The sequence below is a fragment of the Pristiophorus japonicus genome, chromosome 5 (assembly GCF_044704955.1).
Source record: "Pristiophorus japonicus isolate sPriJap1 chromosome 5, sPriJap1.hap1, whole genome shotgun sequence".
NCBI classification, from domain to species: Eukaryota; Metazoa; Chordata; class Chondrichthyes; family Pristiophoridae; genus Pristiophorus; species Pristiophorus japonicus.
Window position 1 is genome coordinate 193,929,212 of NC_091981.1, and position 18,134 is coordinate 193,947,345.

The following is an 18,134-nucleotide window of genomic DNA, read 5'->3' on the forward strand; positions in this document are numbered from 1 at the left end:
AGGCCCTGAACTTTATTGACCAGGGTGGGGAAAAACAAGCCCACAGGAGACACTAAGTCTGTAAAAAGACCAGACAACAAAGGGAACGAGGTGTTAAGATGAGAAATCAACTTGAGCCTTGCAGACTCAGTGTGCAAATGGGAAAACAGACGAGTTCATTATTGTAGTCAATCTACCAAGTGGACCACAAAACAATGTATCGATGCAAACACATTATCAAAAAGCGCAGTGGCGGGAGATCAGTCAAGACCTGGATATAAATATGCGAGCTAGAAGCAGCTCAGCAGAAGGAGGACAGGAACAGACGGAAGAAGAAGCACACAGAAGAAGAAGTAGAAGGACACGTGTACAGATGGACACAGGTCGAAAGAACGAACAGACGAAAGGACAGATGGACATGTAGTATGGAACGTACAGGAAGGAACGCCACTGTAGAGAACGGCCAGAACCAATGACCACAAACCTACAATGGCTACAGCCAGGAAGGGTGATTGTACGTTTTCAGTCAATTTCTCTCAGAAGTCAAGTCCTGTAGTCATTTTTTTTTTTTATGCGTAATAAAACTGACGCTGGGTTAAGCCTACATTTTATGCCACGTGTTGTCTTTTCCCACTATAAGTTCCGAGGTCTAAGAATCAGAGTAGAGTGGAAAAACAAAACACTCTATAGTGCATCATCGAGGTTAGGTATTCCTTTGGAGAATTTATCAGAGGGATGTCTGCTTGCACCTAAAGTGGGTGTCCAGAACCATTACACTGAGAGTAGGGCGACCAAAGATTCCACCTTCTTGGGCAGGTCACAAGAGGCCTGTCTCCATGCTGGGATTGAGCCCTCAACCTGGTTGTCTTAATTATCTAGAGAGGCTGAAAATTGACAGACATGCACAACCTGCATGTCACCTTCTGTTAGTGAGTGACTGTTCATCATGCAGCTAGGTTGTTCCAGAATGACGAGGGGGTTAAGGCCATGAAAGATAGTAATGTGCCAGACTGTACACTGGATGCTGAAGATGCACCACCCTGAAGCATGAAATGTAAAGTATGAGCTATAATGTTACATAAAGGTTTGGCATAGGTGAGGAGCACACATGAAAGAACCAATATTTTCTAGCAAGCAACTGTTGGGCTATAGACGATTTAGTTGGGTACTGTTCGCTTGTCAGATTCCTTTGAGTTCTATCCGTCCCCAGATCCTGCAGGGAGTGTTCAGTGTTGCACTTGCTGCCAACCATCCCCCCACCTCGGAGGACATGAAGTGCCAAATTTTACAGCTCCATTAGGCTAACGCCTTGCACAGGGGAAAAGCTATGCAGGCAGCTAACAATTATTCTAATGAGTTGGAGTGAAAATTCCAGGGCCGTCAGTGCATTTCTGCATTGAGATACCAACAACGCAGCACAGAAACTTGTGCCATGAGCTCCTTTAATATCTTTGGATTACACTTCATGAGGTCACATTGGGAGCATTCCAGACAAAGGGACCGAAATTGGTCGACATACCGCTCAAAATGACAAAATTCTTCAAAAAACACCTACATACCGCTTGGCGCCCGCGCAGACCAACATACTGCCCAAATTACAAAATTCGTGACTTACCACCGGCGCTGCAGACTGTCCTGAAAAAGGTGGTTTTAATTCGATCTTCGATGGGCGATATGTACCCAGTCTCTCTTCCCCCCCCCTTCCCCCTCCTCTTTCCTTCCCCCCTCCTCCCTCCTCCCCCTCCTCCCCCCCCTTCCCTTTTCCCTCCCCCCCTTCTCTCTCTCTCTCTCTCTCTCTCTCGCCACCCCACAATGTCATGAGTAGGGGAGAGAGTAGAGAAACACTGATGCACTGTACCTCTGATCTTCTAGAAGATTGTCTGGTCAATGGAAAATATACAATGGACACACAATAACGACCAACTATGGACATTACGTTATACAGCATGGGATCAGTCACCAACATGCTGTCCTCTGCGCATTGAAAGCACATTCAGTATTAAAATAAGTCATAATTTGGAGAACTAGCGGTATTATCTAGTGATATATAAATTGTGAAAACTGGCCACAATAAAAGTATGAGAAAGAACAAGTTGCTTTCCAACAGTATTGCATCCGCTTGGCTTACCACCGGGAAAAAAAAAAGATGAAATTCCCGCCCACTCAGCCCCAGCGGTAAAAAACGACGCACTGCCTGCGGACCACCAAAAAAAGGGGTGAACCATCTGTTCCACCAATTTCGGCCCTTATAGGTCAGCTCGTAGATGGTCTCCAACTAAGAGCTCAGAATGATAACAAGCAAGACAGTGTACAGATATTTCTAAATCACTGGAAGCAATAATTTTGTTTTAATTATATAGGAACATTGATAATTTAAAGCCAACTGCTGCTGCATTTGAAAAATTATGAAATTTTTCAATGGGTATTTTAGACAAAACAGAAGTTAGATATAAATAAAATACAAAACTACTTACTTCTGTCTGGCTGGAAAGTCTTGAAAAGCAACATAGAATTCCTTAGAAGCAGGGACATTTCCATGATCTCGAGCAAAGTTTCGCACTGCTCGGCAAAGATATGGATAAATTCTGGGATAATAAAAATGAGAAAACATATAGGCATATAGAATAGTACATCACAGAAGGAGGCCATTCGACCCATCGAGTCTGTGCCAACTCTTTCGAAGTGCAATCCAGTTAGTCCTACTCCTCTGCTCTTTCCCCATATCTCTGCAACTTTTTCTCCTTTTATCCAATCCCCTTTTGAAGGCGACTATTGAATCTGTATCCATCACTATCAGGGAGTGCCTTCCAAATCCGATCACTTGTTGCATAAAAAAAGTTTCTCATGTAGCCTCTGGTTCCTTTGCCAATTAGCTTAAATCTGTGCCTTCTAGTTATCAACCGTTCAGCCATTGGAAACTGAATAAACTATAAGTCTTTCATGATTTTAAACACCTCTATCAAATCTCTTCCTAGCCTTCTCTGTTCCACGGAGAACAACCCAGCTTCGCTATTCTAGCCACGTAACTATATTCCTCATCCCTGGAACCATTCGAGTAGGTCACTTCTGTACCCTCTCCAAAACCTTCATGTCCTTCCTAAATTGTGGTGCCCAGTATTGGACAATACTCCAGCTGGGGCCAAAATAGTGTTTTATATTAGGTTTAGGAGAGCTTCCTGGTTTTTGTACTCTATGACACTATTTACAAATCCCAGGATCCCATACGCTTTATTAACTGCTTTGTTAACCTGTCCTGCCACCTTCAAAGATTTGTGCACAAGCACACCCAGATCTCTGTTCTTGCACCCCTTTAAAATTGTACCATTTAGTACGTATGGTTTCTCCTCATTATTTCTACCAAAATATATCATCTCACACTTCTCTGCATTGAATTTCATCTGCCATAATTCCTCCCAATCCATCAGCTTTAGCATTAGGGCTATTACACCGGTTCACATTTTTCCTTTCTGATCTCCCAAATTGTTTTTTGAAAGCCCTGTATCCTGTTAGGTTTCTTTTTTTCCTTACAGCTGTAGTACTCCTCTGCCCTAGGCCCTGCCAATATTCTCCTCTCCTCTCCTTTAGTGCAAAGTCCCTTTCTCAAGCACCATTTCCTTCCATCACAGTAGAGGAGTCAACCCTGACCCTTGGGTGAATATCTGAGATGTGACTTCATCTAAATAAGGGCTGCTTTCATCATTTAACATTCCCAGCTCCTAAGCCAAAGGTATTTTTGATTCTTACAATTCATCATTACATTTAAAACTTAAGGAATTATTTTCTTCGTGGCAAGTAAATAAATGGTCCTTTCCATTCTAAATAAATAAACCCCATGCTTTTCCTGCCCTTAGAATCATACAGCACAGAACTGGCCATTCGACCCACTGTGCCTCTTTGAAAGCTATCTAATTAGTCTCACTCCCCTACTCTTTCCTCATAGTCCTGCAAAATTTTCCTTTAAGTATATATCCACTTCCCTTTTGAAAGTTACTACTGAATCTGTTTTCAGCATCCTTTCAGGCAATGTAACCAAATAAATAGCCACTATCATCATCTCTGGTTCTCTACTCCAAATCTGAATGCATTTTCCTTCTTTTCAAAGCTGGAAGATTTTTTTCTCTTAAATAAATAAATCACGCTCTCAAGATGCTCGATAAATAAAAATCCATTTTCACGAGATCCAATTTGGAACTGCAATGATGAACGCATTTTCTTCAATATTTATTATATTTTACATTTGAAACAAGTAAAGGTATCCCCATTTCAGTGACTTCCTTCTCCAAACATTCTGGATTTATTGAATTGGATAGTTCATTTAATTGGATAGATTCCATTCTTATTTCGCTGTAATTTATGTTCTTCCAACAAAGTATTAAAAGATTGATTTTTTTTCAGCTGCCATGTGGACCACAATGCCACATTCTTTAGAAATATTGAAAGAAATATCAATGTTATATAAGTCTTGTGCAACCCCATGGGAAATTAACCAGCAATATACAAAACTCTACATGGGGTATGCGTTACATGGACACCTATGTGAACCAGTCCTTATAGGAAATTATAGGATAACAGAATCCACATTTTCCATAACCTATACCACTGTAGGTGGTGCTGTGATGGAACTTTCAAGAGGTATCTCAGCTTGTCGGTCACATAAGCAAAGGAGAGGGCAAAAAAATGAGGGATGGTGGGAAGAGAGAAGGAGGGATATGGACAGAGGAGAAGCAGGTTACATTTATCAGAAATAAATTGCAGATTATTTAATAATGCAATTTGATTTATTCAGTCACAGTAACTCAGTGGCCATGATATCCCCTACAGGGCATAAATACCCATTATGATACATGCAACAGAAATAACTTTCTCTCAAACCTGTAATACTCCTCCTGAATGGTGGTTGCCAGCTGCTGATTATAATATTCTATATCGGTGAAGTTCAAAAATAAAGTATTCCGCTCTGGTCGCATAAGCTCTTTAACGCCTTGAAGATACTTAACATCCCCATCAACACTTTGATACCTGAAAATATAATGGGCTTAAGAAAATCAAATTTACATGCATTACAAATGAAGGGCAATAACCAAAACTTGTTCAAATACAGTATAAACCCAAAAATTCATTTTGCAAATCAAATAAAAAGATAGTCATTGTTGTTTGACTCAGTTAATTGTTGATCTTAAGGAAGCAATACATGAAGTAAATAAGGCACTTCAACAATAAATATTAAAGGGCCAATATTAAAGTTAAGTAACTATGTAAGAAAATACATCCCTGGCCAACAAGTAGCATCCCTTGCAAACCTCAAAATGACACTCAAACTGCAAACATTTTATTTTGTACTTAAATATTGGCCAATTTTCTTCTCACTGCTACAATAGGCATGCTATATAATACACCTACATGTGGATAGCCTATTTCAGCTAGTTAGGTTAGGGAAGACCAAGAAATGAAAGTTCTAAAGCGTAGAACAAGATCAAATGTCAAGAGATACTTTGAGAGTCATTAAGTATGGAACAAGTTGCCAGCTTGTGCAGCGATTGCAGATAGTCTGCAAGCATTCACAATGAAGGCTGAACAAGTCCATTCAGAAAAAGTTTTTTTTGTATCTTGGTCTTGCACAGTCAAGTGGAGCAGGATACCACTCCGGTTTCTAGCAGAAACTTAGGGATGGGCTCCTCTGTTGTGGCTCGATTGTGGAAATGACCCCATTGTGGGATTTGGGATGTGGTCACGAGGAGGCCAAAGCAACAGGTAGAAGTCTCGCCCTGCTGCACTCTCTGGGACCTGGGAAAGTTTTAGCCTGTATAACTCCTGCATTACTAGTTTATCACTAGATGGAGTGATTGTCAACTTTTCCTCCTGGTTCGGCAGGACTTCAGTCAAACAATAACTGAATAGATTTTTCAGAAGTTAACTGTGGCAATTTCTAATCTTATTTACCTCACTCCTGAATGGTCACTAGCTCCATAACCAGCTTTTAAGATGTATCCTTGGCTTAGTGATAGTATTCTCGCCTGAATCAGAAGGTTGTGTTCAAGGCCCACTCCAGAGACACAAGCACATAATCCAGGATGACACTCGAGTATTTCACTGTCAGGAGGTACTGTCTTTCAGATGAGACCTTGACTCAACATCTGTTGGCCCTCTTATCAATCATTATGTTTTGGAACCAGTTAAGATTTACTCTAGAATGCAACAGATTATGGAATTGAGCATGCCTGCACACACCAGGACTGAATTTATTCAGACATCGTGAGGTTGTGTTGTCACTGATTGGAGCGTGGGCAGGTACATCAAGAGCTGCGAGATCAAGGCGAAGGAGCAGCGAGGGACTGTACAGGGACGTGATCGGGACCCAGGAGAGGCAAGAATTCGGGGCTCAGACGAGGGTCCAGGGCAGCACGGGCCAACCCACACTGCGATATGTGTGCGCACTGGGTCCTTGCAGCAGAGCTGGTCTCCAGTCGTCTTGGTTAATCTTTGCTACTGGACCAAGACTTAGCTCTGTCAAGCCCGTGTGGTGGCTGGTGTGCAAGAGTCACCACGTGTTAAAAAAAATCCAAGCACAGGCATCTTCCACCCTTCAAGATTTAGTTCAGACCTGGAATTTTAGGTCCATCATTGAAACACCTGTGAACTTTTTGATGTGGAAGCAGGTCATCCTCAGTTCGAGGGACTGCCTATGATGATGACGACTCCGTGCACTTTTCATCCTCAAGTCTGTCATGTTCTTTCTTCTGCTTAAACTTACAATGATGCTCCTCATTTTCAGGCTCAAATTTGTCGTTTTTATTCTTATCATGCTTCCATAACTATTTTGCAGCCACTGGTTTAAGCACTTAAATGAGTGCAGTTTTTCCTTTCCAGTTAGGGCAACTTCAACTTGAAATCTGCACCTCGTGCAGGTAATTTTAAACACTATAATTTGCAATTGTTGATTTATTTTTAATTTAATAATTTGAACAGTCAAATTTTGGTCAGCCAGCAAGATGCTCAGCACATCACTGCTAGCACCGTTATTATTTTTGAGCTGCACCAGCTAGTATTCATGTTCTGTGCCAAGGACCATTCCCACAGGCAAGCCCCTCACTCCCCACAATCTGAAGTGCAACCTTGTACATGGCTAAGTCACATTGCCCAGGTGTAAAAAATTCAGATCTGCCTTGGACACCATACTTCCTGGGTTCAGTGGCATCAGTCACACCTGCAACTGGTCTGAGCATCTAGCTTTGAATTTACTTGTATGAATCGAAGACCTTGAGGTGAGAGAATAAAATGGACTAGATCTCCATGCCTTTCACACATGTATTTCTTCAATCACTCCGTAGGTATATCAAGAAGCAGCTTTATTCCATAGCAAGAGGAAAACATACAGACCACCAGTTATGACAGTCATTCCGTAGTTCAATTGGTACAACTTGTATTCATATAGCAATACGAAATAAAGGCCAAGCCATGCCTTCCTATATTGATGGGTCATCTTACTTGACTGCAACAGAAGAATTCCTCTGCATCCTGACCTGTACATCCTCCTGTCTTTTCAAATGCCTCACAGGACTATGCTGTCCATCTGTGTTCTATTTTTAAAACCTGCTCAACACAAAGATGTGGTGTCTTTCCAAATACAGACAAGTTAACAAATTACTTATTTCTGGAGAAACAACTTTCATTTAGCATTTTAACCATTTTTTGTTCAGGTGCTTCTTGTTTTCATAAAAACTCATGAAAATATAAATAGTTTTTGAAGATCCAGCATTTAAATCTTAGTGCAAAAATGATGAAGAAGTACAGAAACACAACACCAGGGTTAAATAACAAGAACCAAAAGAACATAAATAAGAATTATGAGCAGAAGGCCATACGGCCCCTCACTCCTGCTCAGCCATTCATTAAGATCACAGCTGATCTTTGACATCAACTCCACTTTCACACCCAATCTCCATATCCCTCGATTTCCCTAGAGTCCAAAAATCTATCCATCTCAGCCTCAAACATACTCAATGACTCAGCATCAACAGCCCTTTGGGGTAGAGAATGCCAAAGATTCACAAACCTCTGACGAAATTCCTCATCTCAATCTTAAATAGCCGACCCCTTATCCCGAGACTATGCTCCCTAGTTCTACACTCCAGCCAGGGAAAACAACCTCAGCATCTACCCTGTCAATCGCCCTCAGAATCTTATGTTTCATTGAGATCACCTCTCCTCCTAAACTCAAGAGTATAGGCCCAATCTACTCAATCCTCCTCATAGGACAACCCTCACAACCCAGGGATAAATCTAGTGAACCTTTGTTTCACCGCCTCTAAGCCATGCATGTTCTTTCTGAAATAAGAGGACCAAAACTGTGCACACAATTATAAATTGGAAATTACATGCGGCTTTACTTCTTCTAGTCTTCATATAACAAAATAAAACAATGTGGCTTAGCCTGTAAATTTAAACAGTAGCAAAAGATTAGACGAGAGTCACTCTACATATGGCTCATTTTTTTTTTAAATTAAAGGTTCCCTAGAGCTCTACCTTTTCTCCCGCTCTGTTCATTCTTTAAACACAATGACTGTCTCCATTTATTATCTGATCCTATCAATTCTTCCACCCAATTCAGATCAAACTCCAATTCGCTTCCCAAACAATTGCATGTAAAATGAATTGTTGATGTATCCTTTTTCTCCCAATTTCCCAGATTACTCTTGCTTGTTCTATCTACTTCCTGCCTAGAATTACATTGAAATTACAACATGGAAACGCCAGTCAGCTCAACCAGTTTATGTTGGTGTTTATTCTTTTACACAACTGTAGTCCCAAGGTTTGCTTCAAATCACTGACTCCAGTATTGAATTTCACAACCCTCTGCCTGAAGCCATGTCTCATCTTCTTTGTCCTAAATCTCTGGCATTTAATCTAGTATCTATGTCACCTCAATCTAGATCCTTCAATCACAGGAAACAATTTGTCTCTACCCATCCACTTTGTCCCATCCTTTCACAACTTCACCCATGGTATCCTTGTTCTTAGGCCTACAGCACCATTGCCATCAAGTCTGATGAAACTACTATACAAGGTCAAGAGCTCAGCAGCACAGTTGAGTCTTACAGAGCAAATGAGGAAGAGGTAGCAAAGACAAGGAAGTTTGGGAAATGGAACCAGAAGGCTGGAAATTGCAGTTGAATAAGCTATTCCAAGCTTAGATTTTTATAACATGATTTTGGGGCAGAAAGAGCAGGTATATCATGGTCAACATTTACTTTGAACAATACATGGAAGGTCAAAATGAGAACTTTTAACATTATTTCTGAGAGTTATAAGGTGGTAGAATAACTGTAACCCTTAGTGTGCTAGACAATTTTCCAGCTAGGTGTTAAAAAAAATTAAATATTTTTTTAAAAATGTGGCCCCTATCCCTGAATGGACAATGACACCAGAAAACAATCAAATGGCTTTAAACTGGGAAAGAGGAAAACGTTTGACTGGATAAGATAGATCAAAATAGGGAATAGAAGTGACAATTGGGCAAACACAAAAGTTAAATATTTAATGTGTAAAACTGAGTTTTAGGTGCTTCATTAGTTTTGGATTAATACTGCAGTAATATAAATATTGAAAGAGCTTTATTATTGCAACAGTGGGGTGAGTGTTTCAATGCCAGTGAGAGGCACTGAAAACTTGCAAAGCTGATGTTTCCCTCAATTCTCTACTGGTCGAGGGGTTAATGTAATTCTACTTTTGTGTCCACCTCATACACATTTAGTTATCACTGGTAAAGCAAACATTGTTTTAAAACTTGTAAAGTTATTGTCTTATAATTATTACTGTATTCTATTAATGCTCTAAAAAAATACAACACTTACTCTTTGAACAGTTACATTCCTTTAAAAGGTCACCTACACAATTCTTACATTTTGGAGCTTAGCGGAGATTTAAATATCTAGAGTAAGATTAGATACAAACAATCTCCGTACATTTATAGAAGCATAGACGAATGTTTCAGAGCACCTCACAAGATGGAAGCATTTTGACAGAGTGGAATAAGACTCTGTACAGATTGCTCAACCTAGCTACAAATTAAAACCTATACCGGGCAGGGTACAAAATATATGATAATTTTCGCCAATTTCAAGTAAATAATGATGAAGAATTTCGTTTTAAGAATGAGTTACTGACCTTGTAATTTCAATTAACCCCCAATAGTAAACATCTACTGTAGAGCATTACAGCACTATGTTCCTATTAAACATGTTCGTACATTCTTAGTTGCTTAACAATATTTTAAATAATGCATTAACTGCACCAGCCGCCTGCAGAACATTACCTTCATGTCATTGAACTCTTCTGTATTAGATATCACGTTTGGTAATTAATAACTTCGTGTCATAATTATTGTCCATGAAAAATTACACTCAAGCAATAGCCTTGACCTCCATAAAGTGACCCTATGCAAGCTGTCCGCTGCACTAACAGAATTTATGTATTTAAAATTAAAAACGCGCCCTAATTTTAATTTACCAAATACAACGTCCTAAATTGCTGCACTATCCTCTACCAGGTTCAGCCATTTTCCGTTCACTTACTCTTCCAAAAATTCTAAAAAGAGTTTCTGGCATTTTTCAGCTAGCTGGTCTTTCACTTGCTGCCTCGCCGCATTATCTGCCGGGTCCCAGCCCACATCCATCGCTTCACCTGCTCCCTTTCCAAGAGGACCAATCACACGCGCGCTTCCAGCGCGCCACTGCTCAAACTTCACCTGCCTGCCCGCGAACACCCATTGGTCGGCTGGAAGACCGATTGTGACGTCACTGGAAAGTGCGTGGTCACTAGCCAATGGGGAGGAAACCTCTACTCTTTTAGATCAATTAAATCATCAATCGGAAACCTTTAAATCCTAAGTGACCCCTTTTTAAAAGAGATCAAAGGAAATGCTGCCCAGCAAGATATGTGAGTAGAGCCGGGGGGGGGTTTGTCCGGCTGATTGTGCTGGAGGAGGAAGGGAAGCCCAGCCCAGCCCAGCCCAGGGCAGAAGAAGCCCAAGATTCTCCTGGAACAAAAGGAATCTCTTGGAAATGTAACATTTTAATACTGACCTGGGCCTCTTCTGGCCCGATGCTGCTTGCCTCCTGCTTTTGCTGGCATCTTGGATATTGAACGCGAATTCACACATTTCCAAGTTAAATTGGTGTTGAGTCCGAATTCAACCCCGACTTTTAAATATTTATGAAGCCCCCGTCTGCCTGCAGCGGCTTCCACCCAGCCTGCATTTTAACCCCTTGCACACACACTGTCAATTTATGTCTGATTACGATGCTGTGAAGTGCCTTGGGACGTTTTACCACATTAAAGGCCCTATATAAATAAATGTTGCTGTTAGTCAATTATGATTATACATAGTTTGTTGAGCTGTCATAAGTTTTATTCTGTATGCTATTCAGCAAAACATCAGTTATTACAGAATCCCTTTAGCCATTGAGATTTCCACAGATGTACATTTTATTGAGAGTAAACCTGTCATATCAATCTCACTGCTGTCTTCCTGATGATGTGACATCCTTGTATTTTAGTGCTCTTCATCTCATCTACCTACTAGATCTTTTGTCAATGATTTTGAATGTATGACCTCTATTTGTTGATCCATTCGCCAGAGGGAATATTTTTTCCTCAAAACGTCTCATCAGTAGGCCCAGTGCGGTTGGGGTAGGTGATGGGTCCCAACCTTGTTGCTGGTTCCAGCCCGCTGTGTAGAAATGATTTTCTGTTCATTGGGCTTGTTAATTGGCCCGCTCAGTGAGGTTCCCGGCCAATTGAAGGAAGCGGGTCTGATGACATAATTTGATAATGCATCATCAGCCGGTTTCCTTAAAGGGACTATATGCAAATTGATTTTGACAGTTGTGCTGACAGTTGTGCTGTCAGTGTTCTACAGCATTGATGTGCTGCAAACACTGAGAAGCACTGCACAAAGTCTCTCCAATGACTCTCTTCCAATGGGTTGAAGAGACCTCTCCAGGAGACAAATGCAGCCTTGGTTGTACATTGCAGAGGAGGTCACAAGCAGGGAGGTCGTCAGGAGGACTAGGCTGCAGTGGCGTAAACCTTTTAATTATCTCAGTGGATCACAAAACATTACTGCAAAGCCACACTCAACTGTATCCTGTTGTGCCTCTCATCACATCCCCATCTCTCTGCCTTCCCTACTCTACTCCTGCACACCCTTACTCACACCAACTTACCTTTCACCTCCATCCATCCCTCTCTATCTACATTATCACTTCCCCATCTCACTAGCCACTCCTCACACTCACTTTCACACTAGTCCAATCATACAAACTAACAACACAGAAGGGTAGACACTTGGGTATTTTAGCCAATGTTCATATAGCATTTCTGGTAATGTGCTGTCAAACATTGAAACCTTTATTTTCAACACTGCATTCTCGGTTGCCCATTACACACCAGCATCGCCTCGGTACCCGGGGACCAAAACGAGCGGGTGGGGCTAGGACGCGGGGGGGGGTCCAGGATCTGGAGGGAAATGTGGCCGCAGGTAGAGAGGGGGATGTAATGTTTTTTATATTGTTAATATTGTTCAAATTGATTTTTGTTTTTATTGATATTTCACTTGTTGGGGTGAGGGTTGGGTGGTGGGGGTGGGGGGGTGGGTGGATGATGGGTGGTCTTATTTTAAAATATTTCACAACATTTGTTAATATAATTTAAAAAAATTATTTAACTTTACAATTGTTGTGCAGTGTCTTCATATAACTTAAGTTAAGGTAAAACATGAATGCAACTGTTGTAAAACAATGGCCAGGTCAGCCCAGGCAAGGATGAAACGTAACTCAACGCAAACACAACTGTTGCCTTTCCGGAACCATTGCTGTAACTGTAACTGTCCCCAATGTAAGCTCATGCAAAGTGTTCATTTATGAGCTGCTGGCGCAACTGCTTTGCAGCTGCGTAACTTCCACAGGATTTTTGCTGTCTTGCAGGAGCGGGGCGGTGGGTCCATAGATTCATCACCAGGCTGATTTTCCTACCCGAGGTCCTCACCAGCCTCATCCTCCTCCACCTCCTGCTCCTCATTGTCTGCCTCTTCTGCCTCAAATCCTTCCCGAGATGCACCAGCAGTGCCATCTGGCAATTGTTGTCCTCTCCTTATAGCTAGGTTATGCAACATGCAGCACACCACAATAAACTCAGCGACCTGGTCAGGGTGGTATTGTAGGCTGCCTCCAGGGTGGTCCAGGCATCTGAAGCGCTGCTTCAGCATTCCAATTGTCTTTTTGACGATATTATGTGTAGCTATGTGGCTTTCGTTTTAACGCTTCTCTGCTTCTGTCAGAGTATTACGCAGGTGGGTCATGAGCCAGCTGGCAAGGCCATATCCTTTATCCCACAGCATCCAACCATGACCTTATGGCTGACTGTCAAACAGGTCAGAGATAGCGCTCTCACGCAGGATGTGCGCATCATGGACGCTGCCTAGAAATTTAACATTAACTGCAATGATAATTTGGTTGTGATCAACAACGAGCCGCACATTCAGGGAGTGGAATCCCTTTCAGTTACGAAACACCTCCGCGTTCTGTAAAGATGCTTTCAGGCGATGTGCATGCAGTCTATTGCTCCCTGCACTTTCGGGAAGTTTGCTATTCTCGAGAAACCCAAAGCCCCCCCCCCCCCCCGGTCTGTGCCTCCTGGTCATAGGGAAGCTTATAAAGTCCATCCTGCGAGCATAAAGGGCTTCAGTCACCTGTCGGATGGAGCAATGTGTGGCGTGCTAAGAGATACCACAGATGTCACCAGCTGAAGCCTGAAAGGATCCCGATGTGTAAAAGGATAGTGCCGCAGTAACCTTTACCTCAACAGGCAGTGCAGGTCTTAATGGTGCTGGTAGGCTGCAGATCCCCCTTGATAAGCTGGCATATCTCATTGATGACCTCCTTTCGGAAGTGCAGCCACCTAAGGCACGCGTTATCAGACAAGTTGAGGTAAGATTTATTTTCCCTGTACGTTCCTTGGCTGTACGTCCTCCACCTCTAGTTCTCATTATAGTCTGCCACCTCTTCGATTGGCCCCTTCACTAAACCCGTCACTTAACTCAACATCAGATGCCAGCATTGGAGCATTTACAAGTAATGGCAGAGAAGCTACAGGCCCCATCACTATATCACTATCACTATCACTGTTGATATAAACCTACTTTCTGCTAAAATAAATGAAAATATAAATATATGTATAAATGAGTGGATCTATCAGTAAAATACCCTTAAATAACTCACAAATTATAAGCCCCTTGTTTATGCAGCCTCCTCACTTCCTACGACGTTCAAAATGGCATCCATAGTGCTGAGATTCTGTGAGGAAGGCCAGGTAAAAGCAGCTTTTCTCCAGCGATGTTCTCAGGCCGGCGATGTGTGGGTGATGCGCCGAAAGTTGCGCTGGGCGAAGTGTGGGCGATCACCTCAGCGATCATCTTAACAATGTGAGCCAAAAGTTGGGCCGGCGATGTTCCGGCCCGACTTTCCACTTTTGAGTCAAAATGGGTGATAGCAGGCTTTTTTAGGTGATATATGGGCACTAGCACATCGATCTCAAGTGCAAAGTTTTGCCCTAAATTAATGATTTGGATGAAGGAACCGAGTGTAATGTAGCCAAGTTTGCTGATGTTACAAAAATGGGTGGGAAAGCAAGTTGCAAGGAGAACACAAAAATCTGCAAAGGGATATAGACAGGCTAAGTGAGTGGGCAAAAATTTGGCAGATGGAGGATAATGTGGGAAAATGTGAGATTACCCACTTTGGCAGGAAAAATAAAAAAGCAAATTATTATTTAAATGGAGAAAAATGACAAATGCTGCAGTACAGAGCGACCACGTGGTCCTTGTGTGTGAAACACAAAAAGTTAATAAGTAGTTACAGCAAGTAATCAGGACGGCAAGTGGAATCTTGGCCTTTATTGCGAGAGGGGTGGAGTATAAAAGCAGAGAAGTCCTGCAACAACTGTACAGGATATTGGTGAGGCCACACCTAGAGTACTGCATACAGTTTTGGTCTCCTTATTTAAGGAGGGATATACTTGCTTTGTAGACAGTTCAGAGAAAGTTCACTCGGTTGATTCCTGAAATGCACTTATGAAGAAAGGTTAAGCAGGTTGGGCCTGTACTCATTGGAGTTCAGAAAAATTAGAGGTGATTTTATTGAGACATACAAGATAATGAGGGAGCTCAACAAGGTAGATGCAGAGAGGTTGTTTTCACTCATGGGGGATTCTAGAACTCGGGGACATAGTTTTAGAATAAGGAGTCGCCCATTTAAAACTGAGATGAGGAGGAATTTCTTCTCTCAGATGGTTGAAAATCTATGGAATTCTCTGTCCTGGAGAGTTCTGGAGGCTAGCTCATTGAATATATTTAAGGCAGAGATAGACAGATTTTTGAGCGATAAGGGAGTAAAAGGTTATGGGGAGCTGGCAGGGAAGTGGAGCTGAGCCCATGATCAGATCAGCCATGATCTTATTGAATGGCGGAGCAGGCTCGAGGGGCCAAATGGCCTACTCCTGCTCCTATTTCTTATGTTCTTATTTTCTTATGTTCCCTGCAAATTTTCTCCTCTATATCCTTCCTACTAGTTGGTGGCCAATAGAATACACCTAGTAGTGTAATGGCACCTCTTATGCTTTCTGTAGATTCTTTCCTTGACCCCACCAGGACATCCTCTCTCTCTGGCACTGTAATGTTCTCCTTAACAATACTGCCACCCCACCTCCTTTCTTTCCTTCCCTATCTTTCCTAAACGCCATATATCCAAGAATATTTAGTACCCAATCGTGCCCTTTTTTGGAGCCAGATCTCCGTTATCGCAAAAAAAATCATATTCCCATGTAGCTATTTTCATCTGCGGCTCACAAATCTTATTTACCACGCTTTACAGTGCATTTACACACATAGACCTTCTTGTATTCCGTCTTAGTCTAACCTTACTATTTCTTACTCTAATGATTGCTCTCTCTCCCAATCTTCTGTGCACCTTGTTTCTCCTTTCTAATGTTGCATCCTAGTGCACATTCCCCTGCCAAATTAGTTTAATCATTTAAGCATGCTACTGTGAAGTTTTTTTTTAATATAATTTTATTTTGTTTAAACCTTTATCTGAGACATTGAAATTTTAGTAACTAAGGAAAAAGTGTTTTTGAAAACTGTTATGTTTAGAATAACTCCAGAAGGCTGTGTTGTAAGCTTAAACCATTCTGACCTTGGTCTGGTTAATATAACTCCAAAGTAAGGCAGCAAGTAGTGGCCTGCTTTTTATACCTGCTTGCACCAGGGTACACACAGGTGACCCATAGGACTCCCACAGGTGTGCCCTCTGGTGGCAAGTCTTACAGACAGGTGAGGTTCACATACATAACATCACTTCCCCCCAAAGTCTTGAGTACAAGCTATTGATAGGTTGAGGCGATCTGGCGGTCTGTGTTCCCTGGTCGATCACCTGAGTTAGCATCCTGGCATGGATGAGTTGGTCGGGTCATTGCTGCACGGCAGCTCGGCTGGTCTGGTCAGACTGTCGGGCAAGGTGGGTTTTTTCTCCTAGTTGACAGCGAGGGCATCTCCAGGTTGGGTGTGTGTTGGTGGATCATAGATGGTGGTCTCTTCCTCAAACTGTTCTTGGTAGTCCGTGAATCGTAGTTTGATCTGATCCAGGTGCTTTCTGCACGTTTGCCCATTCAACAATTTAAAACAAACACTCTATTCCCCTCCTTGGCTAAGACAGTGCCAGCAATCCATCTTGGACCTTGATCGTAATTTAGAACAAACACCGGGTCATTGACTTCAATGTCACATGAGGCCGCCGCGCGATCATTGTACACGTTATGCCTGTGCCGCCAGGTTTCTACATGATCACTGAGGTCTGGGTGGACCAAGGAGAGCCTGGTTTTGAGTGCTCTCTTCATTAACAATACTGCATGGGGAACCCAGGTGAGCGAGTGGGGGTGCATCCAGTAGCTGAGCAGGACCTTGGATAACCGGGTTGGCAAGGACCGTCCGTTATGCATCTCAAGCTTTGCTTGATGGTTTGGACTGTCCGTTCCTCTTGACCGTTAGATGCAGGTTTGAATGGGGCAGACCTGACATGCTTGATGCCATTGCGGGTCAGGAATTCATTGAATTCCGAGCTGGTGAAACATGGAAACATAGAAAATAGGTGCAGGAGTAGGCCATTCGGCCCTTCGAGCCTGCACCACCATTCAATGAGTTCATGGCTGAACATGCAACGTCAGTACCCCATTCCTGCTTTCTCGCCATATCCCTTGATCCCCCTAGTAGTAAGGACTACATCTAACTCCTTTTTGAATATATTTAGTGAATTGGCCTCAACAACTTTCTGTGGTAGAGAATTCCACAGGTTCACCACTCTCTGGGTGAAGAAGTTTCTCCTCATCTCGGTCCTAAATGGCTTACTCCTTATCCTTAGACTGTGACCCCTGGTTCTGGACTTCCCCAACATTGGGAACATTCTTCCTGCATCTAACCTGTCTAAACCCCTCAGAATTTTAAACGTTTCGATGAGATCCCCTCTCATTCTTCTGAACTCCAGTGAATACAAGCCCAGTTGATCCAGTCTTTCTTGATATGTCAGTCCCGCCATTCCAGGAATTAGTCTAGTGAACCTTCGCTGCACTCCCTCAATAGCAAGAATGTCCTTCCTCAAATTAGGAGACCAAAACTGTACACAATACTCCAGGTGTGGCCTCAACGCCCTTTACAACTGTAGTAACACCTCCCTGCCCCTGTACTCAAATCCCCTCGCTATGAAGGCCAACATGCCATTTGCTTTCTTAACCGCCTGCTGTACCTGCATGCCAACCTTCAATGACTGATGTACCATGACACCCAGGTCTCGTTGCACCTCCCCTTTTCCTAATCTGTCACCATTCAGATAATAGTCTGTTTCTCTGTTTTTATCACCAAAGTGGATAACCTCACATTTATCCACATTATACTTCATCTGCCATGCATTTGCCCACTCACCTAACCTATCTAAATCACTCTGCAGCCTCATAGCTTCCTCCTCGCAGCTCACACTGCCACCCAACTTAGTGTCATCCGCAAATTTGGAGATGCTACATTTAATCCCCTCGTCTAAATCATTAATGTCCAT

At 42.4% G+C, this 18,134-nt stretch overlaps 1 protein-coding gene across 1 annotated transcript in view; it reads right to left on the reverse strand.

Moving 5' to 3' along the window:
* mcm6l (MCM6 minichromosome maintenance deficient 6, like) overlaps positions 1-10,651 on the reverse strand; it is an 87,580-nt gene extending 76,929 nt beyond the window's left edge. Inside the window, exons 1-3 of the mRNA XM_070880029.1 lie at positions 10,551-10,651; positions 4,852-4,998; positions 2,454-2,564 (exon numbers count right to left, since the gene is read on the reverse strand). Of these exons, the coding sequence (XP_070736130.1) occupies positions 2,454-2,564; positions 4,852-4,998; positions 10,551-10,651 (359 nt within the window). The remainder of the gene's footprint in view (positions 1-2,453; positions 2,565-4,851; positions 4,999-10,550) is intronic.
* Between the last annotated feature and the right edge of the window lie 7,483 nt (positions 10,652-18,134).